General features: G+C 43.1%; 1 protein-coding gene across 2 annotated transcripts in view; it reads left to right on the forward strand.

Annotated features, from left to right (window-relative positions):
• Positions 1–26,911, forward strand: part of prickle2 (prickle planar cell polarity protein 2) — a 120,466-nt gene extending 93,555 nt beyond the window's left edge. Inside the window, exons 1-8 of one of the 2 annotated variants that reach the window (XM_005808451.3) lie at positions 1,960–2,470; positions 8,879–9,062; positions 16,052–16,165; positions 17,723–17,860; positions 20,143–20,346; positions 21,619–21,805; positions 22,827–23,687; positions 25,030–26,911. In XM_005808451.3, coding sequence (XP_005808508.1) covers positions 8,931–9,062; positions 16,052–16,165; positions 17,723–17,860; positions 20,143–20,346; positions 21,619–21,805; positions 22,827–23,687; positions 25,030–25,964 — 2,571 coding nt within the window. In that variant the 5' untranslated portion in view covers positions 1,960–2,470; positions 8,879–8,930 and the 3' untranslated portion in view covers positions 25,965–26,911. Of the gene's footprint in view, positions 1–1,959; positions 2,471–8,878; positions 9,063–16,051; positions 16,166–17,722; positions 17,861–20,142; positions 20,347–21,618; positions 21,806–22,826; positions 23,688–25,029 lie in introns of those variants that run through there. The other variant, XM_023353471.1, reaches the window with a different exon arrangement.
• Positions 26,912–27,133: the final 222 nt, after the last annotated feature.

Below are 27,133 nucleotides of genomic sequence, written 5' to 3' on the forward strand. Positions count from 1 at the left end.
TGAGTTGACCTTTGTCATCTTTTCGGTCGGCAGCGGTTTTATCTCACTGAACTCCCCTGCATGGATAAAAAAAAAAAATGTCCAGTCTCTTTCTTATTATTGAACTCTTCACGCAAGAAGTTCAAACCAAGAGAAACTATTTCAGTTTGTGATAAATTGTCATAGTGACAGTTGTATTCTGTGATTCTCACAGTGGAGGTCAGCTAGCCCCACGACAGGTCACAAAACTTCATGTCGTGTGCGGAATAGTAATAAAATCAACTTTTAAAATTCTATCTAAAAGCATATCTTACTGTAGGTTTTTTTGCGTTTGCATTTTTGGCTTGCTGGCAATGAAAGTAAACTTGGAATGATGTCATCTTTCTGCCAGAGGTGATTTGATGGGTAAGAAGCTGAAAAGTTTGACAACCTCTAGTCTCATGCTTCTTTGTATGCCTAAATCACCAGTGGTTCCTACTGAGGCACTGAAAACAATATATACCAAAGGTCCTGCTAAATGGGCTTTGCAACAATTCTGTGATTTTTCATTTGTCTGTGAGCCTCTTGTCTCCTCTCCAGCTAAATGGTCAGTTCTTATGTTAAGCAGCCCTGTTGTGTTTACAGAGGCTGTGCTGGCTGTGCTGCCATGCAGCTCGGCTTCCTGGGGGCTCCTCGGTCCCTGCTGTCTCTCCTCGTGGCTTGAGTTGGTGTATTCAGGGGAACTGCGTTAATTCACATGGAAATTCTGCCAGAGCACCGGCAAGTCAGGCTGCTAATTACACCAATGTTGGACGGATGACTTGCTGACATCACAACACACACACACGCACACACACACACACACACACACACCGAGAAGGAGAGAGAGAGGGGGAATGAGAAGGGAGAGGTGTGTGTGTGTGTGTGTGTGTGTGTGTGTGTGTGTGTGTGTGTGTGTGTGTGTGTGTGTGTGTGTGTGTGTGTGTGTGTGTGTGTGTGTGTGTGAAGCCAACCAGAGTCCGGGATCAGAATGGAAGTTAACCAAGCAGCCTTCAAAATAAAACTCTGTTTGATCAATTTAAAACAAGAGATATGTTTTTCACTTGATGGAGGAATAATTAAAGATTTAACCTGAATCTAAATTTGACTCAAATGATAAATAATACCCGTAAAAGGGGCGCCACATGGTAGAGCAGGGAGAGCGAGGGCAGTCTGCAATTCGACCCCCTGAGCCACTTACTGCATGTCTTTCCCTCTTCTCTCTTCTTCTCTTTCTCGTCTTCTGTCCAGCTACTGATGAATAAAGGCTGCCAGTGTCACAAAAATGTTTTTTTTTTAAAAAAAAAGAATGAATTGATAATGAACCATGCTATAAAACTGTTTCATTTACAGCCCACAGTAACGCCAATGTTTTTAATTGATATAATTCCTCCTATTTGTTTAAGTGAAAAATTAGCTCTTTAAAATCCTCAGATTCTGCTTGTCTCATTATTTTAGCTTTAACATTGCTGTTGTTGTACTACTCATCTAATGCCGAGTCGTTTGAATGATCCAAACAGGACACACTTCCGGGAGCTTGTTTTGATTGTGAAATGTTTTCACACCTCGACTGTTGTTTTGCCACCAGAAACATTTCCTAACTAAACTAAACCTGTAGGTATTTATAAGTGAGGAAATGTGGCTGTCATGTTTTCATCCAGCTTAACAGACGGGGAGAGGAAGGGGAAACACAGCCTTACTTTCTCTGGCATCTCAATAAATAATTACTTTCCACTGTTGGGGTGGCATGATAGGAAATGTTAAGGTTTTGAAAGAAAAGCGTTCTGCACTTTGGCGTACCTTGATGCCAGTAGCTACATTTCTGTTCATTTGGGCGATTCTCTAAACATTCTTTTATTTTTGAAGAGGTAGCCGGAAGTGGTTAAGTTACTACTGCTGACTTGACATCCTCATTATAAGCGTACTTGGTTTAAAGAGCTGCTGCTGCTGCTCGGTGGCTTGTTCTGCAACAAGAAGAGAGGCTCTCATGGACTCTTCCTGAGCGCACCGAGTGTCCGGCCGGATTTTTGCTTTGCAGAAACTTTTCTTTTTCTTTCTTTCTTTTTTTTTTTATCAGAGGAGTTTGCTTTTCTTTTAGTGGGACTGAATTCACTTTCAGTGGAATCTGCGCTCTTCCTCGGACCTTTGCTCTCCGCTTTGAGGAATCTGTTTACGGTAGTTTTCTGAACTCCTGCGTGTATTTGCAGTGAGCAGAAGAGGCGAGAGGAGGGAGGGGGTTCACAAAAGGCTATTTTTGTCCCCCACCCCCCTTTTTCCTCGGGTAGATGTAGCAGAGGTGCGGAACACACAGCGGGCGAGGCTGCTGCGCCTTCGTGGCACCGCGGTGGCGCTGGAGCTGCGCGACAGATTCTGCAATGAGGAGCGTTTTATTTTAAAGCCCGCAGCAAGTGAAGCAGTCAGCTCGGAGGTGGGGGGGAGCCATGGCTTTAGTCCGTCTCGGTTTGTGAGAAGGGTAAGCTGCAAATTTCCTTTTCACTGGATTTTTATTTTGTTTTTCTCCTTTTTCAAATCATTTAAACGCGCAAGCCCTCACCCATTTCCTCTGGGATCCAAATGGGTAAAAGCGCGCATGTTGTGATAAAATCGTGTCCTCTGTCTTCTTACCAACTCGTTATTTAAAACGTTGGATGGTGTTTTCATGTTTTGTTTTGCTTATTGAAACCCATCTCTCTCTCTTTTTAATGATTACTTTTTCTTCTTGTCTAAATCAACACCTGTTTGTAGAATTTCCCTTGACGGGAGGAGGGGCGAAGTTTTAAAAGTTGTGGCTTTCACTCTGTGGACGTGTTTCCACTGGTGCCCCCCCCCCCCCCCCCCTCCACACACACACACACACACACATACACACACACACACACACACACACACACAACCCCCTGTGGCGCAGTGGTCCGCTTCATGTGTGCTGTGGGCCGTGTGTTTGCCACGGTGCCATACGGATTGCACTATAAAATTCATTTAAAGCTTAATAACTACCCTCTCTTTATTTGTCCTCTGCATTTTGCAGTTGGAAACAACTGGCAATGGCATCGGAGGATGTTATTACAGAACCCCACAGCAGCTTATTGAACTGTGAAGACGGTTTACTTATTACATACTGTTTAGCAGTAAAGAGGAGCACTTTATTAGCACTTGAATGGACTGACGGGGTAAATGATGAATAACGTGGCGGAGCATTTTCAGCTGGAGCTGCAGTCACTGATCTGAGAAAGTAACCAAATTGACAGGAGCCTAATTAATAGCTTTACACATTAGCTTCCAATAGTTTGGAAGAAGTCAAAGTTCTTATTTATGTTAAATATTCTCATTTTACATATAGTGAACCTAAAAAGTATGTTTTTTTTGTTTTTTTTTTTACTATATTTTGTGGCCTTTACTTAATTTCCCACAGGCTGGAGGATAAAAAGTAAAGCTCTAAGCTGTAGTGTCATGTGCCAGTGACGCAACAAGCATCTCGGAGGGGCTGCTGGTGGTGCCAACTCGAGATGAGGTGGATAAAATACCCCGGTCAGAGACTGATAGCTGTGTTTTTGTTCTCTGGTATGGGTCACAATCCTAAAAATGCTAATGCAATTGAGAAAAGGAGAAGCACAAAGCAGAATTCTCCCAGAGCTTAGACCAGTTGTAGCTGATTCTAACTTTTCCTAAAGAGCAAAAGCAGCTGTAATAGAAGTCGGTGTAAAATAAGAATGTACTTACTATTTTAGAACCAAAACATGCTTGTTGAGGTACCATTTTTAGCTGCCTTTAGTCCAATTAATGATTGTCACACATAGCAATGCAAACACTACTATAGCAGCAGTTTCTAATTCTACTTTTGAGATTTTCAAAACGCCACGTACAAATCCCAAACATTCCTGACAGATAAAGGTCGAAAGCTCGAGAGGATAAAATGGAGTAACTTTGCCGTAATACATTTAGCCTTCCTGTTATCTGCTGAGAGTCTCACCCTCTGTGGCTGTCTCTCAGCCTCAGTGCACCACAGTCATGTAGAGAACGGTTTCAAATACCTTACGCTCAGTTACAACTGGAAGTACTTAATCACTAAAAGGTATGGTATGAAACTGAAAAAGATGGAAAATTATTCCGTTTCCAGCTGATTTCTCAGTACATCACAATTTTTTTTTTTTTTAACAATTCTGTACACTTCCTATTTTACAGCAGTGTTTCAGACCAAGCATAAAAGAAGATTACGGTCCTTAGCTTATTTGTACAAGGAGTCATCAATGCTTCCAAAGTAACATTTCTATTTAATTTGTGCTTAAGTTGGGTTCATAGCTCGTGACCCAGACACTGTCTGACCAGAAGGCAGAACCTCGGCTATCTGTAATCTAAAACTGGTTTTGACAGGTGGAAGCAGGTCTAATCTCTGGCTTCAGCAACACATTGCATCAGGCTGTCGCTAATTGGATTCCACAAGGGAAAAAAGGAAAAAAGAAAAAAAAAAAGTCGTCCAGGCGAACTCTTGTCAGGAACGCCTCAGTTTTAGCATCGATTAGCTCCTGATAATTCTATCGTGAACAATTATCGTTTTGAAGCATCGTCCGTCTCGAAGCCTCATGCATTTGTACACACAGTTCTGATCAGAAAGGTTGAGAGTTGCTTAACAAAAGGCGAGTTGCCTCCATTCACTTCTTCCAAAGATAACAAACGAAGTGTAATAGATTAAATGACGGAAAAAGAGATCAACACGGGACTCGGCCGCCTCCTGCATCCAGCTGTTCTGTTCCTCTGTTTCCTGAGGAGCGGCCTCATTAGGATCGGATTTTTAGTCCGGTCCTCAACAGTGATGCCATGGAAATCTTTCAGCGGTTTGAGGAGACGCTCATAACTGAATGAATGTTTTTGCTTCAAATCGTCCGAAGCAATACTTGGTGATACATTAAATGAGGGCAACGCAATATGTCAAATGGGACTTTTTTGTCTTTTTTTGCAATGTTAATGTGTGCCATGAATCACATGGGAGGCCGTGTTTGGAAGGATTTTGTATTTTAAGTGTCTTTTGTACAAACTCTGCACGCAGACGACGCTTCTAACCCTGTTGGATTGAATCTCACAGGCCTTGATTCCCAAATTTGATGCATATTTTTTTGTGGCTGAGATGCTAAAGCTCCCATATAATGGTGGGAGCGTTGCGATAAAACAAAAGAAAGGAGGGGGGGAAAAGTCCGATAAGGTCGATTTGCTGTAATCAGCCTTGTTGTTGCGTCCGTTAGGGTTGCTTTGAATAGGAAATCAAGTTTATTTTTGCTATCAACCTAGAAGAAATGTAGTGCCGTTTTTCACCCTGGTAATTGTCAGTGCGTGGCAACGGGTCGCGCAGCCCTGCAGTTTGTGAAACCGCATCTTTAATTCGTTTCACTAACAACAGTAACTGGCCTAGTTCCAATATTAGCATTACTTATGAGCATAGCCAGTGTTTTGGTCTAAACATCCATTATATGGATGAACCTTTGTATTATTTTTATATTTGTGTGTTGGAGGATAACATATTGCAACTTTACTTTATGACAACCAATTTGGCGTAATGACACACCGGGCAGCAAAGACTTAAAATGACTTTGGTGCATTTGACTGACGCAGAGAGTCGTCTATCAGACCCTAGCTGCAAATTAAAATGACCCAGAATCTGGGTAAAAGGGCCAGGGTTGTAGAGCTGGGTGAGGATAATTAACTGGAAACTGTGAATCATTGTCCACTGACATCATGGTCACAGCGACTGCCATCTGAAAAGCATACCCCCCCCAAGTACTTAAGTAAACCTCGCACTCGGCCCGACCAATGATATGCCAGCATTTACAACTCCCCCCAGGCTTGAGAATGGGCAGGCAACGTTGAGAAGTGGAAGCGGGGCACCCCCCCCCCCTTACTTCCTTCTCTGTACCTCGGACTCATTTACGAGGCATTTGCGATGTACTTGACTCGTGTTTCCAGAGTCACTAAATCTGATCTAATTGAAATCATGCAGCTTGCTCGGTGGAGCTCGGGGATTGTGTTTCAGCGGAGGGGAAATCCCCAGCAGGTCCGTAAAGGCGTGATGTCATTCGTGTGGGAATGAAGGAGAAACGGGCCTTGTAGGTGTGAAGCATCTACATCTGAAGATGTTTGCTAGGTGAATCTCGGGGGGGATCATCACATCTGGAAAGAGAACGGGTTCCCTGTCAACAATCACCAGATCCTCCGCTTTGAATTCCAGATACACTGTAAGAGGTGAAGTGTAGGACAGGGTCGTGAAATGCTTCCTTTCGCCTCAGCTCGGGTCATCCTTCTCAAGAAAACTTGGTCTCGGCCCAAGGGAGGCGTAACTTTTGAGTTGCTGAAAGCATGTCTAAAGGATGGGACAGATACTCATGTGTTTTCCATCTCATCATGTGCTGCTACTATGGATTAGTGATGCATGTAGCTCATGAGGAGAGACAGTGCAACACCTCTGATTTACCAAAATGAAGCAAACTGGGATTATGCCAAAACAGTGAGGGGAAAAAGAAAGAAAGAAAGATTTCAGTTTTATTTTCACAAATGTGATATAAAAGTTTCACTAACTGGGGGGGGAACAATTGAAATCATGTGCCCATTTATTTACACGCGTAAAATAATGGCATCATACTGTAAGTCTCAAACTATGTCTTTAGAATCTATTGTTCAGTGTACAAATATCCAACCATTTTTTATCAGTCTAAATGATGATCGAATGCGGTCAATGCGTGTTTTGTCTATACATCCTGAACAGAATCCAATGACCATGCTGGCTGTACATAGGATAATGCAGCATTGTCCTTCTCTTATTCATTCCTGCGCACTGCCACACAGCTGACTGCAAGAAGACTAGTATTATTTTTCTCGTGTTTCCAATACATTTAGGTGAAGTATTCTTTCCAAAAACGTGGTGCTGTGTCTTTTATTTGTGACAAGTCAGCTTTCTTTCAGCACACACCACCACTAGTGGTAAGCCAGTCGAGCTGCTGTATAAAGGACTTAGAGGCGGTGGAGGCCTTATTCAGTGATTTTGTCATTAAGTGTTTTCTTGTAGCCTGGTGTTTAACCATTTTTGGTCAGCTTTGGAGGCCAAATCACTCAAGTTGATCAAGTTGAAAGCAAACCCATTTATATCCAGTATACCAGTGACTTCACTAGACAAAGTCACACGCTGATGCAACAACTGGAAAACACTTTGCAAGACAGCCCCCGTTTTGAAACACGCATAGCTCAGTTATCATTCGTACAGCGTAAAGTGTCCCGACTAACCAATCAGTTTTAAACAGCTCACAATGTTTAAGGTTCTGTTCTGTAATTGGACCTTAACCCCAGTTATGATGCCTTGCTGTATGGGTTCAAATTTGCTTCGCCCTCCTCCCCAGTAGGTCTGATTGACTTTATCTTTTCTATCACTGCTTCTTTATCAATATTCATTGCAGCAACAACGTCTGGGTACTTGGGATTGATTGTTAATATGCATGCATTCTGTTTGCGAAGTCTTTAGCTTGCCCTTCCACAATGAAAGCAGAAGATGCAGAGGTCTGCCTTTCTGCACACACAGAGAGAGAGAGAGCTGACGAAGCTACTTGGGCTTCGGGCATATGAAGAAGAATCTTAAGAGTTGATGAAGGTCGCGTCCCACTTAGCATTCATTTTAAGTTTTTGTCTGTGTGGTTGAATCGCTAATGACCAGTCGAGGCACGTTGGTCTGGTATTTATCACCCTTGCCAAATGCAAGCAATATCCGGGCATAACTAGGGTCCTGTTGTACAGATCTGTCATTATTTCAAACCAAACCGGAGCGCTTTAATTAAAGTCGGACAAGAGGGGAGTTTTAATCTAAGGAAAATCTGAGAATTTACAAATGTGACAATAGCAATTTAAATATATGCCTTTCCTCTTGTTTTCTGGGTATGTAGCAATTAAAGCCTAAGAACTACACAATGCTATAGAAATAGAAAGCCAAAGTAGTATAAAATAGTCTTTATTAGTACCAAAAGGTGTTGTTGCAACCTCATGATACGAATCAACAGCATCCGTGTTCACTACAGGAGTTAGCTCGGGGAATTAGCCATTTTGCTGTTTGCCTTGCATGCATGCATGCACGCATCCTGCAACAGATCCACACTCACTTGGGGCATCAATGTGTCAAACTGTGTCCTGGGTGTCCTTAAGCTCCTCCGTGGCGCTGACTGTCAGACACGAAATCCATCTGGGAAGGTAATGAGATTCTGTCTCCTTGGTTTAGCCGCCTGAGGGGGTTATGGGTAAGTGTGGTGCGACCTTTTGGTCACCCGGTTTTTCCATTTTCCGGGTCTGTCAAGGACGCTCAAATCCGTATGCATACACCGTCTCCTCGGTTTGCTTCAGAATACGTATTGGGTGGATTAAAAGGGGAAAAATATAGGTTGACTCCACCCAAATCAGGTACTTAACCTGATTGTATTTTTTTATGGCAACTTCACATCCCTACTCTATTCTAACAAGAAGTTCTCAGTAAGTTTGAAATAAATTTGCAGAAAATAAGGCCTTTTATTGCGCATGTGTTCCGGTAAGACATTTGGAAGTGTTTCATGCCAATGTTGTTCAGGCTGCTGTGTAAATTTTGTTACTTGCAAAGCTCTGTTTTCTATCACTGCCACTGGTTGCATTGTGTCCAACTACTTTCTACTTCGCTCGAGTCTTTCTTCATGTTCGGTTACACCCACTGTTTGTGGTACCACAGTTAAAATCCTTGTTAAAGCTATTCGAGCAACTCAAACCAAGTTGTGGGATCATCCCTTTTTTACTCTTGAGATACTCTTCTTATTACTGAAACGTTTTTCCCAGATATACACGGGAGTTTCCTGACCGTTGCTTCCCTCCTTTGTCTGTCCAATGGCAGGAAGATCTGTGTGCACTGCAAGTGTCGGCGTGAAGAGCATGCAGTGACAGCCATGCCGGTGGAAATGGAGAAGACTGTCACCAAGCTGATGTACGACTTCCAGAGGAACTCGACCTCGGACGACGACTCGGGCTGTGCCCTCGAGGAGTACGCCTGGGTGCCGCCGGGACTCAAACCGGAGCAGGTACTGGCACGTCTGCACACGTTTCCGTTCGGACCGCGCAGCGTAAACACTCGGAGGCGCTGGAGCTACACAGTGTTGACTTTGGAGTTTTTGTTTGTTGGTTTAAGCGTGAAAGTCCTGAAGAGATTTTCTTGACGACGCCTGATGTGTAGTGATGTGTGTAGGCATATCAAAGTAAGCCATCACTGAAAAGAGCGGTTGCCATTTTGAATGTTTACTTCTTTTTATAAAACAAGATGTCAAAAAATATATATGTATATATATTTTTTTTCTGTTAGTTTATTAATCCATTGAACTAATAATACAGTTTTCAAAATGACTTGGCCATCTAAAACTAAAAAAAAAAAATCCTAAGTATGCCAAAACAAAATGAAAAGTTTCTTTTAGTTTCTACTCCTCTGCGGAGTTCACTGCTAAACAAATGTATCAAGATCTCAAGAATCAAAATGCAATTAAAAATTAGCTTACATGCTACTGAGTGAATATTTTCTTGCCTTTTGTTGTTGAGTCACAGATGCAACAAGATTCCTGCTTACAGCTTGATAAGATCATTTCAGTGCGCTTAAATTTCATTTCTTAAACCAGAAAATTTACGGCAACAACTTTTCAAACTCTTTCTCGTTCCTCACGTACTCACAAGCTTTAATCACAGCTTGGTTTCAATGGATTTTCCTGCTGGTTGGAGGTAGAATAAATGCAAATCGTCTATTCGTCTATGAAATTTGGCATGGAAATGCTTGGCTGGCATGCCGGCATCTGATGGTCTTCCTGTTTGTGTAGAATCGCAGAATATTATGAAAGAATCGCACAAATACAAGGTTTTCAGAGAAGATGCAGTCCCCCTGTTTAGAGCCACTGGCCTACACAATCACGTGGCATCATGTCCCTGTATAAGGAGGATGAGCCACAAAGAAGAAACAAGCTTTTCACAAAACGTTTCAATGGCAAGTTGAGCAAAATGAAAACATTGGTGAGAAAATATTGCGCAAGCGGCGAGGACAGCAGCGTCCTTGGGAGGATTGTGAACCAAAACCCATTTATGAATATGAGAGAGATTCACAAGGTGTAGACTCCAGCTGGAGGTGGCGCTTTAAGAAACGAGTTCAGGAAATGGGCTGCGACTGTCGGTGTTAAAACCATTACGCTCAACTGTGAACCAGAAATAACATCAGAAGCATCTTACCAGGGCTAAGAAGAAAAATATATAGAATGTCTCCCTCTGGTGTAATGTAATTATTTCAGATTAAAGTAAATTTTGCTTTTTTTCCAGAAATCAAGGTCTGAGTCGTAAAGAAAGACTTGAGAGAGTGTTTTCATTTAAGTGATTTGTAAATGTATTCAGTAAAAGGGTTTTTGCTTACAGGAGTGCAGTAAAACTCTCGTTAGCTAAACGACCGACCGCACGATTCCAGAGACACGGACTAGCAGGTTTCACTCGTAATCCCCGAGCAGATTAAGAGGTATAACTCCAGTATTGGAAGTCGCTGTATATTTGCAGCGCCTTCACCGGGCTAACGGCTAACAACGGATTACGTGGCTCCGGCCCTCAAATTAATCTCCCGATTGTTTCTGCCTCTGAACATGTTTACAGGAGGTTTCCTGGCCCTCACAAGCACTTGAGTCAAGCCTGCACAGCACATTAAGCAGCTTCACGCACGTTGGAGGAAAATCCTCCTCTACGATGCTCTGCTGAGCTGGAAGTGTTCACACATGGGAGGGTCTTCACTTTAATTGGACAATAGGGGCATTTATGGACGCTGGTTTCAATTCGTTGAAGAGCTGAGTCAATACGCTGCTGGCAGAGGCTCCGGTTTTCTCCTCTAGAGGACCGAGGGGAGCTGTTTTTTTTTTTTCTTTCCTCCAGGGTTACACTTGTAAATCAAAGCTTAGCATGGTAGATCTTTGTGTAAAAAAAAAAAAAAGTGAAGACCCTAAAGAACAAGTTAAATAATTGATATATATTTTTTGTTCCACGGATGAGTCTTGCATAATATCACTCAAAATTTATAAAAGCTTCTGTTTCTGATATGCAGTAGTGCACAAATGTGATGCTATCTCTGAAATGCCAGCACCTTTAAGCTGTGGAAACTTGTTGTGTGACCTTTTGCATAGGAGCGGATCTAAACAAAAAGCTAAAGCTTTGGACCTAAATGGTGGGTTTTACATTTCCACTCTGCGAGCCAGAGCTCTTTATTAGTCTGCTATTCAGCTGGCAGTGGTGTGTAATGAGAGATTCCTGCACAGCTGTACAACAGTCAGGTACGTGGATCCGAAGGGTTACTAAGGACAGCTCTGCACTCTTTTGGGACCTAATTTACCCTAAAAAAAATATGAGTCTACAGGTATCTCTCTTAAACCCAATAACTACGGAGACGTTGTTGGGTTTTAGGAGCAGTGTGAGGAAGGCCTGTGTTTTGAAATAAAGCTTCTCGACGTTGCCAGCTTACGGTTCAGCAAGGCCAAGAATGCAACTCTGCTGAGTTCTCTTAGGGGCATTTTCCATTTTTCATCATCATGCACAGTCGGTCTCAGCGGTCACAGGGATCTGATTTTAATTTTCTGTCCAGCATGACGTACGCGTTTTCAGCTCTCTTAACGCTGGATGTTTGTACAGCATGTTGGCCTTCAGGTAATGAAATATAAATAAAGCAGGGCCTGGACCCATCGCTTTCAAAGAAAAGATTTGAAATGGAGAGAGAGAGAGAAAGAAAAGAAGTGAGGGTAGTTTGACCCGTTTCCTAAATAGACCTGGCCAGCATGGGGGCCAATAAAACTGTCAGCAGCTGACCTGATCACTGATCTTTGAGTGATTGTGGCTATTCCCATTTGCATCACTGACATTTTTTTAACAACTACTGCATGCATTGCAAACCATTTATATATATATATATATATATATATATCCTACCCACCCGCCATTGGATGGATTAGGGATGGAAGGTTTTATGAGCAAATATCTTTAAAGTTCATGACATTCCCATCAGTCTAAGAGCGTCTATTGTCCTGTGACTTGTGACCCTTTTTACGGCATCAGGTTGTTAGCCTCATTCCTTCCCCTTAAGAAAATGCAAAGAAAGTGAAGGACTGTGGGAATTATAGCCGACGCGCAAATTAGCCATGTTAACCGTTAGGTTGTCCTGCTTGTTTGTCCTACGCAAAGACGATGTTCAACGTTAAAAGTAAAAGCACAGGACTGTTACTTCAATCCTTTAATCATTTCAACAAACGCTTTCTCTGGTATGACCTAAATGAATAGAATAGAAATATCGTTTATTGTCCCAGAAGGGGGAGATTTATGTACAACAGCACCAAAGTGAGAGATAACAACAGCAAATAAACCCATAAAAATGTATACAGCTCTGGAAAAAAAGCTAAGAGCCCACTGCACTGAACCACATTGAAATCCTACTGATTATTCCACCAAATATCGATTTCTGAACTCTTCCTGAGTTAAAACATTAGTGTTGTTGTTTTTATGAACTTGTTTTCTATGCATTATTTGAGGTCTGAAAGCGCCTCATTTTTTTCGTTATTTTGTACATTTCTCATTTCAAAGGCAAAATTTTTGTTTGGAATTTCAGCGACATGTTGTCAGCAGTTCATAGAATCAAAGAACAATGTTCATTTGACACAAACATACACCTACAAAGAGTAAAATCAGATAAACGGATCATTTTAAGTGAGAGGTCTCTGAATTTTTTCCAGAGCTGTATAAAAAACGGAATAAAGAATAAAAAATACTGCACAGTAAAGGCATACATTTCAACATAAGTAATGTGTAGTTATAAAAATCGTGTACTCCAGTCCATAGGAATGTACAACCGAGTTGGTTTATTAAAAATGTACAATAATTCTGTCTCTTTGAGCATTAAAAGACAAAATATTTACAATTGGTGACAATAAAAAAAACAGTGAAAGTGTTCAATGACGTGAAACAATACAGGTTGCCTAAATTCTGAGAAGCGAACGACTGCTAGCCAAAAGGTAGTAATTTGATTATTCTCCTGCTCAGTTTTTGGTTTCCTTTTAGTTTTTGGCCTTGATGAAGCCCATCGTCATTCAGCCATCTATAAGGTTTGCACTTCTGCTACGAACACCCAATTTGTCTCGCCACGTGTCGCTGTGGCGAGTTGTGATTTTCTGACCGGAGCCGCGTCGCACCCAAGCCCGCTGAGGAATGCCAGAGCTGCTCCCTGAACGTGTCGGGCCGTTAGCAGCAATAGAAACCAGCTGTGACGAGCGATCTCCCCTGACTTTCCCCAAAGTCCTGCCATTAAGCCGGGGAAAACGCTCCTTTCAGTTCAGCTGAAACGTCTGCCCCGTTTTGAGCTGCGTCTGCTTCTGATTACAGTTATTATCGCAAGCCTGGTTCTCGCTGTCTTTCTGGATGTCTCTCTGTGTGTATCTATCTTTTGATCTTTCCCCCCCTGGGCCAGTGAGCCTTTCACCTCCAGATTCTAACCCTGCTGTTGTTGGAGGCATGTTTTGTAATTTATCATCAGCCTTCAGCGCGTGTGTGTACGCATGTACAGTACATTCTAGACTTCAGTCAGTCTTTTATGGACTGTATTCCAACAAACACAAGGGGACGCCAACCAAATCAGAGCAGGTGGAATTGGGTTGCACCCCGAACAAGAGCTGTGAAATCATCCCAACCCAAACTTGCTTTGATCAGGCTGCTTTACTGAAACACCGGTCGCCGCCGTCGATCGAGTTTTCTTAAAGGCCCCGGCTTTACAGTTCAGCTTGAAAATGGGTTTTTCTTTTTTTTTCTTTTTATTTAAGCATTACGGTTTTATTTTTGGTCCTTGACTCACCGGCTCCCGTTTGGAGGATTCAGGTTAATCCGTTTTTGGTGTCGCTTGGCAAAGACGAGTCAGAAATCTTCCAAGTCAGCAAATCCATTCACTCATCGAGCCATAAGGATCAATCAGAGATACCGTTTATACTTGGGACATCAGCTCTGATTTAGGTTTGCCTTTATGTTTAACCCCACACTTTTATCCCTTTTTTGTATCTCTTTTTTTTTTGTAACAAATTCTTCCAAAATCTCTCTTGTTCTCTCTTTTTGGCCTCTGTCTTTAAACCTTCCTTTTAGTTTTGCTCCTCCCCCCTTCGCTGACCTTTGTGGCACCCCAGCCCTGCAGATACAGTGTAATAAAAAAAGGGGCTGTGATAAATAACAAGGGGATGACACCCATTGTGTGCCGCGGAAATGTGAGGAATGCAATTTGGATCTATCCAGATTAGCATTAATCTGCGGCAGCACACACCGCGTTCATTTAGGTTAATCACTGCTTTGGCCATACGAGTGTCTGTCTGTTGGCGTGTGTTTGTGTGTGTGTGTGTGTGTGTGTGTGTGTGCGTGTGTGTGTGTGTGTGTGTGTGTTTTGACAGGTCAGTGATACATTCCCATGTCAGTGTGCAGAGATGGAGGAGTGGGGCTCCATTAAGTCTCCACTGGTGGACCATAAATCAAAGTGACTTCTTAACTGTGTGTGTGTGCGCTTGTGTGTGTTGATGGCTTGGTCTGGTAAATCGTTGTACTCCTTAAGTTTTTTCAGTTTTTAAAAAAAAATGTATATAATAATCTACTCAGTTTGTGCAATAATTACTAAGCTTTATAAATTAGACGATTCATCTTGAGCATTCAGAGTTTGAGAGATGTACCACTTTATCAGTCAGACATCTATTTCCAAAGTGGGTCAATTTTCCCTTGATTAGCTCTGAGCAATTATCACAAGTCAATTATTCAAAGAAAAAATATACCTGCCTTTTTTCATATTTTACTCTTCAAATTTTTTCAGTGTAATCAGAAGGTAAAACATAAAAAATTGGAAATCAGGTTCGACCAGGAAAACCCTGCTCTGTTAATATCTAAAGATCGTTTTTGATTGTTTTTATGGCAAAACAACTGAGAAATGGAGATGTACCAAGTAATGGACCTGAATTCAAAATCGACCAATTTTCCCTTGAGTGCTGATCGACGTTTCACATACTGAAAAATCTTTTTTTTTTTTTTTTAATCTTTTGCGTCAAAACCAGGAATTCACCTCACTTTCTGTCTAGAAACACATCAACCAAACCCTTGTAAACTCTCCATTTTCTGTTTAATTCAAGTCTACAGCCTGTATCAAAAAACCTGCAGCACATTTTTCTCTTTTTGGCTTAGGAAAAAATTTTAATCAGTCAAAATCATAATCTGTTTTCGTAATCAAATCTGTGTATCCAGCCGGGAAAAGCTTCATCTGCTTAATATCCTGGAACAATTTACAGACAAATATGGAAAAGCACCAACTAATTGGCTAAAGATCAGATCATGATTTGCTTTTTTTCTTGATTCACCGGTTTCACCTCAGACAGAACGGGTATTGACTAGGAAAAGCCTAATTAGCAGATCTCTGACTGCAATAGTAAAAGGAACATTTTTGACCGGAATAAATAGAATAAAGAAGAGGCAAGAGATTTGAATTTTCCATTTTCCCCTGACCGTCTCTGATTGATAATCGGCAGATCAGGGGGAAAAAAAAGAGAACAGTATATTTCCTGTTCATTAAAACCACCAGAACTAGGAACTTACACCGTTTTAAAACCATAAACGCTTAAACCAACGACATTTACTTTCAGGCAGATTTTTTTAACTTTCATCAAAATCAGCCAAAGGTTTTGGAGATTTGCATAAATGTATAAAATGGGATAATCTTCTAAATCCCATATTTTCTACTGCATTAAGTCAAGACAGCAATTTTTTTCTTATGAGTTTATTTTTTTTTTTTTTGCTAACGGTAAAAAAAACCTTTGTTATGCCATTTTACAAAGAATACAAATAAATTTCACGCAACAGAAGGTTACAGATTGAATGCTAATCCAACGTTGTGCTACTTCTTTTAAATTTAGCCTTACATGTCATCACTTCAAGGGGTTCCTCAGATGGTTTACATGCTGCAGGAGCTTCACTCCCGCCTCATCCCGTGTTTGTCGTCTGGCAGGTTCATCACTACTACAGCTCCCTGCCCGAGGACAAGGTGCCCTACGTGAACAGCCCAGGAGAGAAGTACCGCATCAGACAGCTGCTCCACCAGCTCCCGCCTCACGACAATGAGGTGAGAGTCCCGACCGACCCGCTCGCCCTCCTCCTTACCTCCGTCCATCCATCTACCCTCCCCCGCCTCTCCCCACTTCGGGCCATTACGGAGATAAGAGGGGAGCGGAGGGGGGACAGGCAGGAGAAGTCAGGAGGGAGGGCGGGGCGCTGTCTCGTTAATGGACGTGAAAGAGACAGAGCGATGTTTGCAGCCACTTATTGAGATTTGTTACATTAATAAATCATAACCACGAGCCATCCTGAGAGGCAGCTCCGTAGGAGATCGGCACGCTCCGCCTTAATTGTTTTGCTTTTTTTTTTTTTTTCTCCACACGTTTTAGCGCCGCCGGCTTGCTTCGAAGTGGCCGATAATCTGACTGGCAAAATAAGCAAACGTGCTCAAAATGCTCACAAGTCTGCAATGGCTACTCTGATTTCGAAGGTCCCAAAGTGGCTCAACTCCGACAGTGATTATTTTTGTTGAATCAAGCATTGAACAAGACGCACAAAAGAACATGACGGTTAAGCTTTCTGATGCCCTCGTTTTTGCTCTACGGACAGAAAAAAACCCAGATGATATCAGTGTCTGGTTGGACTGACACTAACCCCCTTCATTACTGAACTCAACTTTACTTATAGTATTGGTTTGTGGTTGTAAAGAAAGTGCATTCATTTGTAGGAAGTGTAATTTTAGAGACTTTATTTATTTATTTTTTTGAAGTGATGCTTTGTAAAAGTTGTCAGTAAAACATTTATCCCAAATGCACAGCAAATAAACATTGGTCGAAAATGAGAACTTAATGACATACAAAATTGGATAGAACCATGCAGATGAGTAAACAGGAAGATCAGGTTGCAAATGATAAAAATCCAGCTTTAATGCAGAGGCAGAGGTGGGAGATCCCAATGAAATCAGAGAAACTAATTAAGAGGCAAACGGGGAACAGTTGAGACTGAAAATGGGCAAAGGGAAATTGGGTGATGGGGAACAGCTGACAAACACGGGAGGAAAACCAAGACTAAAGGAAACTACAGCTAGAAGAGGAACAGGTCTGACAATAATCTTAAGTAAATACAATGTGCAAGGAACAAAATGCAAAAATAAGCTAAAATAAAAGAACAAAATACAAAGGAATTAATTAATATGTCAAGATATTTGGGACAATAATAAATGCAGGAAACAGAATAGAAAATCGCAAGACTTAAGTGGATATAAATAAACAACATAAAATACCAAATATAGAACAAATCCAAAACACGAACACAAAAGAATCATGATACTTCAGATGATGCTTTGATGGATGGGGGTCCATGGTTGGGGGGTGGAAGTGGACACACCAATATGGTTCAATAGGGAGGAAGTAATAATCCTGCAATCAGAACACTGAGGTCTGCAACATTTAATGAATACATTCAGGTTGTTTTTGTAGATGGACAGAGTCCTTTACCGACAATTTAACTGTTATAACTACGACTTTCGCACATTATGTTATTCTTCTCTGGTCAATCTTGACCTCCACAGAACAGCAACCCAAGTCAGTAGGCTGATGATACGATGCATCATGTTTGTGTCCAGGTACGCTACTGCAACAGCCTGGATGACGAGGAGAAGCGAGAGCTCAAGCTCTTCAGCAACCAACGGAAACGGGAGAACCTGGGCCGCGGCAACGTGCGTCCGTTCCCCGTGACGATGATGGGGGCCATCTGCGAGCAGGTGCCCGATTTTCTTTTATGTTTTGAAATTTTTTAAAAACCCTCAAAGGCATAATTCTTGACCATGAGGCCTGTTTTCGCTTCTGAGGCGCGTGAGTGGATGGGACCGAGTTCGACGCAGCCCAAAATGTGTCATGTGGCCCGTGGAACAAAAGCTATGTATCGTGCCGCCGACACATGGAACGGTCTGCCGGCGTGATGTATAGGACAGCTGCTTTGCGTTGACACATGAAGGCCACAGACACAACATTTGTCTGGCTTTTCCAACGAGGCTCTGACCTTTCCCGTCTCGCCTCGGAGTCCTCCTTCATAGAGCCTGCTGCAGAAGTGTGTCCTAGTTTTTCTCTCTGCCATCCTAGCCTTCCAATCCTGTTCTAGTGATTTAAAATCTGAGCGTGACGTATTGTCTTTGAGAGCGAGGTCAGCGTTAAAACATCCGTGTTATTTCTCAGTAGCACCCAGTGTGCTGTGAAATGGTCAATATATTGCTCATACGTTCTCCTTTAGCCTCCTTATGGGACTAGTGAGTGTAATGGAGCGTTCCTTTAACAACAGAGCTGCTCAGTTTAGCATCGACTGTGTGGAGAGCAGGTTGAACTGAAGTGCATGTGTGGGTCTTGTCCATTTAGCTCGCACAAATCAAACCACATATCCAGTAAAAGAATTGGTAGAACGTCCGTCACAATTTCTTGGTTTTAATCTTTATCCCTCTTTTGGCCTCCCAGCAGCAGACTTTGTATTCGCTAGAACTTACAGTGCTGCGGAAAAATGACTTTTCCCTTTGCAGATTTTTATGGGTGGACTTGTTGGTTCAAGAGTGCTTGAGCCGAGGATCCAGAACAGCAACGTAACTTTGGACTTTAACTGGTCCGGTGCAACACTTTTCCTTTTCAGCCGTTCTGCATTTTGCCGCTGGGTGAGCTGAGAGACTGGAGTCGTCTTATTTGATTCTAGTAATTTTGTTCATGATTGACGCAGAGACTGAAAGGTGCCCAGGTCCTGTGCGCAATTTTAGATTTAAATTGCGTTGAGTTGTGTGGCACATTTCGGGCAGTTCAAAGTGTTTCACGTGATTAAAAATAAAACACAATTAACAAACAAAACCAAAACAAAATATGGCACTATAGTAGCAGGATAGAGTCACAAAATGGTCATAAAGACCAAAATGTATTTATTTTTCAGTTGTTTCTAATCAAAGGCAACTCTAAACAGGTGGGGGTTTTACCCTTGATTTAAAGGAACTTAGTGTTTTGGTTGGTTTTTCAGTTTTCTGGAAGCTTGCCCCAAATTAGAGGAGCTTAAAAACTGAATGCTGCTTCTCCTCGTTTGGTTCCGATATCCCCGCCTTCCTTCAGTAGTGCTGCAACATTCTGTTTAGAAAGAAGATGTCTTGCTCTGGAATCCTTACCAAACAAGCCGTGTGTGTTCTCTCAAGTTTTAACTTCTCTGGCATGAACCTTTAACTTTACCATGCACAGTGAGGGCGTGCAGTCCTAGACGTAGCTAATGAATTTTACAGGACCATTGACAATTGCGCATCTCTAAATAAATACATAAATTTGCTGGGACGTTCCGGTTGTGGATTTAAATGATTTTCACGTGAGAATAATTTTTCTCTGCAGAATAAATTAACTGCTGAGGTGGTGGCTGATGACTCTCCACAGTGACATGGGGTCAACACAGACCATCGTTCAAAACTTGTGCTTTTGCTGAACTGATGGTCACACTTGTTGAAGATGCCCACTTTCCTTCTGTAGTCCTACAGAAACCAGTTCCTCCGGGATGTTGTGATGTTTTTTGTGTGTGTGTGATTTGTGTGGCCTAAAATTACAGATTTTTGCTGCATCTTTTTTCAAGTCAACATGAACTGCATAAACTGGATAAACAAATCCTACAGAACGTCTCTAGATGGTTTTTTTCACAAAAAAAGGCAAAATGCGGCTTTTGAGACATGTTGCGAAACAGGAAGTTAAATTAAATCAGAAGAGCGGATTGGTCAAAGTTCCTGGGATTCGTCAAAAAAGAAGAGAATATAGCAAACGTTAAAGTGATTGGTCAGATTTGCAGAAACGTTTCGATGACAGGTGACAGAACATTTTCGAATGATGGGTGAATTTGCATTCATAGTTACGATCGCAAACACCTCAACTTGCTTGTAGGACTTAGAAGCACCCGAGGTGGACTTACTTGGTCCTCATATTGAAATAGTAGTTATTTGGGGTTTTACTTGATGGAATAAAGTTTCAACAATAGTTTTTTTTTTGGGTTGTTTTTTTTTCGCAGTGTGGAGGCCAGATAAACGGCGGCGACATCGCCGTGTTTGCATCTCGAGCCAGCCACAGTGTGTGTTGGCACCCCGCCTGCTTCGTGTGCAGCACGTGCAAGGAGCTCCTGGTGGACCTCATCTACTTCTACCAGGACGGGAAGATCTACTGCGGCCGTCACCACGCCGAGAGACTGAAGCCGCGCTGCACGGCCTGCGACGAGGTAGATGCATGTAGACACAACATGGCTGCAGACAGATGTTTAACACCAACAAAACTAACTCTAACAAAAACACTAAGTTCCTTTGAATCACGGGTAAAACCCCACCAGTTTATGAGTGGTGGACAAAGTGCTCAACTCTAGTTTTTGAGTAAAAGTATTGATGCTAATGGTCAAATCTTACTCAACAAGAAGTAAAAGTTCATAGGTTGAAAGTTTACTCAAATTAAAGTACTCTTTTTGAAAAATACTTTGGTATTTAAAAGTAAAAGAAATTTTTCCCAACATCAGTACACTGCTGTGTTGTTTTCTGAGTGTTTTCACAGAACCTTGTAACTTGCGGGCAACGCTTGATGATGTTGGTGACAAATGTAAAGCCACTCTGCTACAAAAAGGCAACACCAGCTGTAGAAGCTTCACCATAAAAATGCAATAAAAAATGACAGCTATTATCATTATTTCTTATTACCTGAAACGTCCCCAACATCCCAAAAGGAAAAGAAAAGCAGGAGAGTAACATTGGTAGCTTTAGGTGACGCCATTCTTAACATAAAGGCTTAGAAACATGGGGCTAAGATGTGGCCATGGGTTCTGTCTCCATTGCTGAGTTTTGTTGACAACAGCAGACTACTAAGCTATTCTGAACCAAAAAGGAACGAGTAACGACAAACCACCTATAAAAGTAGTGGAGTCGAAAGCCCTACTGTCTTTGAAATGTAGTGGAGTGAAAGTCATAAGTTCCCAAAAGAAAAGCACTCAAGTAAAGTAAACATACTCAAAAAATTGTACTTAATAAGTCCAGTTCTCGAGTAAATGTACTCCGTGAATGTCCGCCTCTGCCGTCTATAAATGGCTACAGATGTAACCGTGTCTGAAAGCCTATTTATAAAGCATCTGCGTACAGCTGTCTGTTGCTAACAGGCTTAATGGGGGTCATCTTACAGAAGCCTGATCTCCTGAACATCAACGGTAAATTACTTACTGTACAAATGGAAACAGGGACACTGCAGCACTTAAGAGGCACCCCGACGGTTTTAACAACAGTTCAATTAAAAGCAAATGCACCACCTAGCTTGCACCAAGTCCCCACTGAAATTAGCCTCCTACTCAAGCCAGACACAAAGAGGGATGATCTCAGATTTTCAAGCGGCAGCGGTAAAGCGGAGCGTTTAGAGAAGGAGAGAGAGAGAGAGAGGCAAGCGAAGTCTCTGTGTTGTCGTTCAGCACTGGGTAATAACCCGGGCTGCAATCAACCATTATCTCTCCTTTCCTCAGATCATCTTTGCGGATGAGTGCACCGAGGCGGAGGGCCGCCACTGGCACATGAAGCACTTCTGCTGCTTCGAGTGCGAGACGGTGCTGGGCGGCCAGCGGTACATCATGAAGGAGGGACGGCCCTACTGCTGCTCCTGCTTCGAGTCTCTCTACGCCGAGTACTGCGACTCGTGTGGGGAGCACATCGGTATGCTGCTTCTGCACAGGTTTTCAACACTTCTTAATGGAACAGCGGCGGCCGTAGGAAGGCATTTGGGGCCAGTTGTGCCGCCGCGGTTAAGTTCAAGGGGCTGGGTGGAAGAGGAATGAGAAAGTAGTCAAAAAGAAACTTTTAGAAGCCATTCAAGCAGCCTGAACATTAGAGAAGAAATAATATCTTGAAGACCAAGGAGCACAGTCAGACAGGTCAGGGGAGGAGTTGTAGAGAGGTTTAAAGGCGACTCCTAAGTGTTACTTTTAGGTTTTTGTTGGTCAAGAGCGAGCTCTACTTGTTCCACGATTTAGAGGTAAAAGAAAAAGTGTGGATTTGCGAGATCTGGTAGCGACTCAACTTAAAAGCCTTGCAGCTGTCATGGCAGCAAAAAAGTAGTTTAACAAAAGTGGGCTGTATCTCAAACATCACAGTGATGTAATCTGTTGTCTTGGTCTATAAAATACTTTTTTTTGGATTTGTAGGTTATGATTTAGAGTATGAATTACTCAGCAAGGCACTGGATCAAGGCCTGTCTTGTGTGACTGCGGTGCTGTTAGCATTGATGTGATTGCCATCAGGTATCGCAGGAGTGAGTAAAGCCCATCTTTTTCAGGTGGTTTATTTTAATTATTTAGCAGGCAGGATGCTGTAAAAGTATTTAACTAAAGAAGTACTGAACCACCAGAGGCCGCTTTACAACCAGATGGCAGTCATTAGCAAATAGCTGTTTTTCTTTCCCATCGGCTGAAAATACTCTGAAAAAGCTGCGTGTTTATGCTGCCCTGGGCAACCTGTGTAATGAGTTTGCCACGCAGCACTTAGCTTTCCACCTCCAGCTCCATTTTCCCAGTCAGCAAACTACTTAAAAATGGGCTGCTTTTCACACAAGTACGCATATTTAAATATTCCATTGAACAGTCGTTAAAGGCATTTAAATTTGCGGTAGGGGTTAGCATATTTGAATGCGTGTGATCTCACACACTCTATTGTTTTTTTCTCTTTATTTACCATGCAGGAATTGATCAAGGTCAGATGACGTATGACGGGCAGCACTGGCACGCCACCGAGGGCTGTTTCTGCTGCGCTCGCTGCAAACGCTCCCTGCTCGGTCGGCCTTTCCTGCCCAAGCAGGGGCAGATCTTCTGCTCACGCTCCTGCAGTTTGGGGGAAGAACCCAACGGCTCGGATTCCTCTGACTCGGCCTTCCAAAGCGCTCGCTCCACCAGGGAGTCCAGACGCAGCACCAAGACGTCAAAGAGCGGCGGGGGCGCGCCACCGGAGAGGCACTCTGGCGAGGTGGACCCTCTGTCTTTACAAATGGACCTGCTCAGTCTCTCCAGCCAGACGCCCAGTTTGACTCGCGAACCGCCTTCCTGGCAGAACCAGGAGCAAGTCTGCGACGGCTACGGCTACGAGCCGCAACCCGACCCGCCAGCAGACCCCACCCCTCTCCAGATCCTCAGCCAGTGCAACGTAAGGAGTTCCTATAGCACCACCTCCCCCGGACAGAGTAACCAGCAGCACGATCACAGGATCAATGAGAACGGTGGTCTGAAGCGGCCCCCCATCGCCGCCATGAAGGGCCAGTCTTTCAACGAGAGCTGGCTTCAGCCGGCAGTTCCGGAGGAGTACTACCCACCCAAACTGAGGACCCAGAAGAGCTTCGTCGAAGTGCAACACAACGGGTTTTCCTCGGACAAGCGTTCGATCAGTTTGCACGGGTTTCAGAGGGACAGAGACGGAGGGGCTCAGACAACTGGTCAGGTGGCGAGGAGCAGGAATCCCATTAATGCACTTAGCTTCCCAGAACAGCTGACCCCACTGGAGCAGACCCCGAGAGGTTCCATGGAGTCCCTGGCTTTGTCCAATGCTACAGGTGGGTGTGGTTTATTCCCTATTCCATTACATTTAAATGTTTCAGATTGAACTAAGGGCAGTATTATGTAAAATCGACCCTTTTTTTGCCCTAAATCATGTTATAATGTTATCCCCTCATCAAACACATGCCTGGAGTGCTGCTTTGATTCTCTCATGCATGTTTGAGAAATCCTTTAATTTCCCATGGCGACCATTCAGCTGTGCAAAACGCCTGGGTGGGACATAGCTCCGCCTTCGAGGCGCTGCAGTTTTCAAACCTCTGAGCTTCCGCCTCACAGAACTCCCCTCCCGATCCAAAGAAATTCAAGAACAAATAGGAAACAAAGACATTGACAGTGTCATTCTTGAATGGAATCATTAATCAGAAATGGAGAAAACAATGAACCGGGGCAACCCTGTCCTGAAGTGGCCATTTAACCAAAATTACTCTTGGCAACTCATCCAGGAAGTAACAACTAAACCCAGAACAACATTTAAAGCACTACAGGACTTACTCACCTCGATTAAGCTCAGTGTTCCTGAGTCAACAATAGGAAATTGCCTGAGCAAAAATTACATCAGGGATTGAATGCTAAGATGCTGAATGAAAGGAAAACAAGGGCACATCTTACTATAAAAGTAAGATGTGCCCTTGTACAAACATAGGGAATATATTCTGTGATCCACCATCTGGACCTGAACCGTCACATCATTTCAGTTCATTGACATCATACAGTCAAACATGGTGGCGGTGGTGTGATGGTCTGGGACTGGTTTGCTGCTTTAAGACCTGGCCAGTCTGCCATAATTGATGGAACCATGAATGCTGCTTTCACTATCAAATCTTAAAGGAGAATGTCTGGCACGAATATCCGGACAGTTTTCCAAACCCCGCCAGGAAGTCCATTACTCATTGGCTCAAAAAAAAAAAAAAAAAAGGAAAATACGGGTTTAGAGGTAGTCTTGGTTTAAATCCACCCGAGAAACTGTGGCATAACCCAGACAGTTCGCTGTCTGGGTTGAATGCTGCAGTTGATGGACAAAAACCCTAAAGTGTGACTCATTAATACAATTCTTCAAAGAAGAGTGGGTCATAATTTGTCCACTGCAATGCAAATAAACTCACCGTCACTTATCACAAATGCTTCATGGCAGCTATTGCTACAATGGGTGGTGGCACAACCAGCAAGCTTCAGGGGTCAATTATTTTTTACATCATCATTTAATATTTATTCAATATTAAAATTTGTTCATTGACAAAAAGACTAAATCTATGAGGACAGATACTTTTCACTTCTCAATATTTTGAGACTTGATTTGCATAATCTGATCACTCTTTATTCTACTCTGCTCACTCCCAGGTAACTCGGCTGATGGCGGGGGAAAGAATCAGGATCACCTCTCCCGTTTCTCCATGCCCGACCTGAGCAAAGACTCGGGAATGAATGTGTCAGAGAAAAGCAACATGGACACCCTGAACTCGTCCACGCAGTTCCGTAGCTCCGAGTCTATTCACAGCCTCAACGCCAGCCAGCCCTACCTGGAAATGAACCCACCCAGGTCTTCCCAGTACCAGATGCAGTATTGCGATCCCTCAGGAATGAGAGTTAGTGCTGCCATGACTCATTTACCTCCTGCCTTCGCCTACCAGGCGGAGGACAGGATGGTCAGCAGCGCCAATGCCGCACGCCTGCCGCCCATCAGCGAATGCAGAGTGAGCGGCGTCGGCGTACGGGGGGCAAGCGTCAGGACAGACGCCGCAGAAGACACCCCTCAGAAGCGTCGGCATCACCATCACCGCCAGAGACGATCCCGCCGCTCTCGGTCTGAAAACGCTCTAAACTTGGTGGCCGATCGCAGGATAAGACCCCAAGACAGACCCCAGCTGAGCGTGCGAGAAGATTACGATCGCTTCTCACCGCCCAGGAGCGCCGCGAGCCAGTTTGGCGCCGTAGGACGGGGACGATACCAACCCCAACTCTTCAGGCAGTGTCCCCGGACCACTTCAGACCTTTGTCTGCAGAACCCCGCAGCCAACAGGCGCACTGGATTGAGCCAGTACTCCTGGGACGAGTATTACGACGACGACTGGTGCTCCACTTGCTCTTCGTCCTCTGAATCCGAGGATGAGGGCTACTTCCTGGGCGAGCCCATCCCCAGGCCCATTCAGCTGCGCTACATCAACAACCAGGAGATGGTTCACAAGTACAACAATGCAGGAATCGGAGGACCCAACCGCAGCGGGCAGCTGCACACGCGCAAACGCAGGAAAAGCAAAAACTGCATTATTTCTTAACATCCGGACCTTTTCTACGGGACACCTGTTTTTGTTTAGCTTGAGTACACTAACATCCTCTATTAGGAACAAAGAAAGTTGTGTTTTTGAGTGCGAGTTATCAAATAGTTGAAAATCGGCAATGAATCGAAGCTGGCAAATCATGAAACGGCAGTAATGTTTGCATGGTTAATAATTTTAGTATTTCATATTTCCATGTGCAGTTTTATACGTGTTTATCAAAAGCTGATGTGCAATTTCTCTTAAACCTTGTTTTCTTTCTTTACCACAAAGAGGAACATAATATAGTCCGTTTGGTACAGTTTTATGTTTTCAGTCAGTGTGACCTAGATATCGGATGGACCTTATGTTCTGCTACAGTTCATAACCTGTACATAGATAAATGGAGTATTAATTTCACCTAAATTAAAAAAAAAAAGTCACTGTAAATATGATTGTAAATGTGGGCCCATATTTTTATATTTTGTAAAGATGGAATGAGGTAAATATCTATAATGTATCACCAGAACGTAACAAAAACAACTCATGCATGTGCTGTCTGGCTGACTTGGTGCTGCATTTGGAATAAAGGAGTATTTCAGAACAACACGTTGGTGATGGAGTGTGCAAAATAACTCCACTCTCAATTCGTTGAACGCCTAACATGACTGACCTTGTGGCGCGGGGGCTGATTGGAGTCATCCTCCACTGGATCGTTAGCTGGTGATGGGTGTAGTCACAGTCCGACACACTCTGTCCATTGTCCTGCTAAGAAATGGGAGATTATTGCATCAGCCTCAGTGAGACAAAAAAATGTTAAATAAAGGTCGCAGTTATTAAAACCAGGTGATTTTTTTTTTTTCCTTTTGTGTTTTTGGGGCAGTCAGACGTTCCTTGCCCCTGTATTGGTTTATTGGTTTGTTTTGTTCCGTGACATGCTAATGTAATATTCATATCCGTCTGCGCTCTATTTTTAGACCCGGGCTTTGAAAGGCCGGTCTTCCTAGGCCGACGCCTTGCAACATTTAGATGCGTGTCTGTTTGGAGACATTTCAATCAAATAATACTGTTGGCACATTCTTTAGAACTTGACTTCATCCATCACACACTCCGGTGTGATGGATCAGGGAGACACCTGGAAGTTGAATTATTTTGCGCCCCGTACCAGATTGGGATTTTAGCTAACACAA

The sequence above is a fragment of the Xiphophorus maculatus genome, chromosome 20 (assembly GCF_002775205.1).
Source record: "Xiphophorus maculatus strain JP 163 A chromosome 20, X_maculatus-5.0-male, whole genome shotgun sequence".
Classification (NCBI taxonomy): Eukaryota; Metazoa; Chordata; class Actinopteri; order Cyprinodontiformes; family Poeciliidae; genus Xiphophorus; species Xiphophorus maculatus.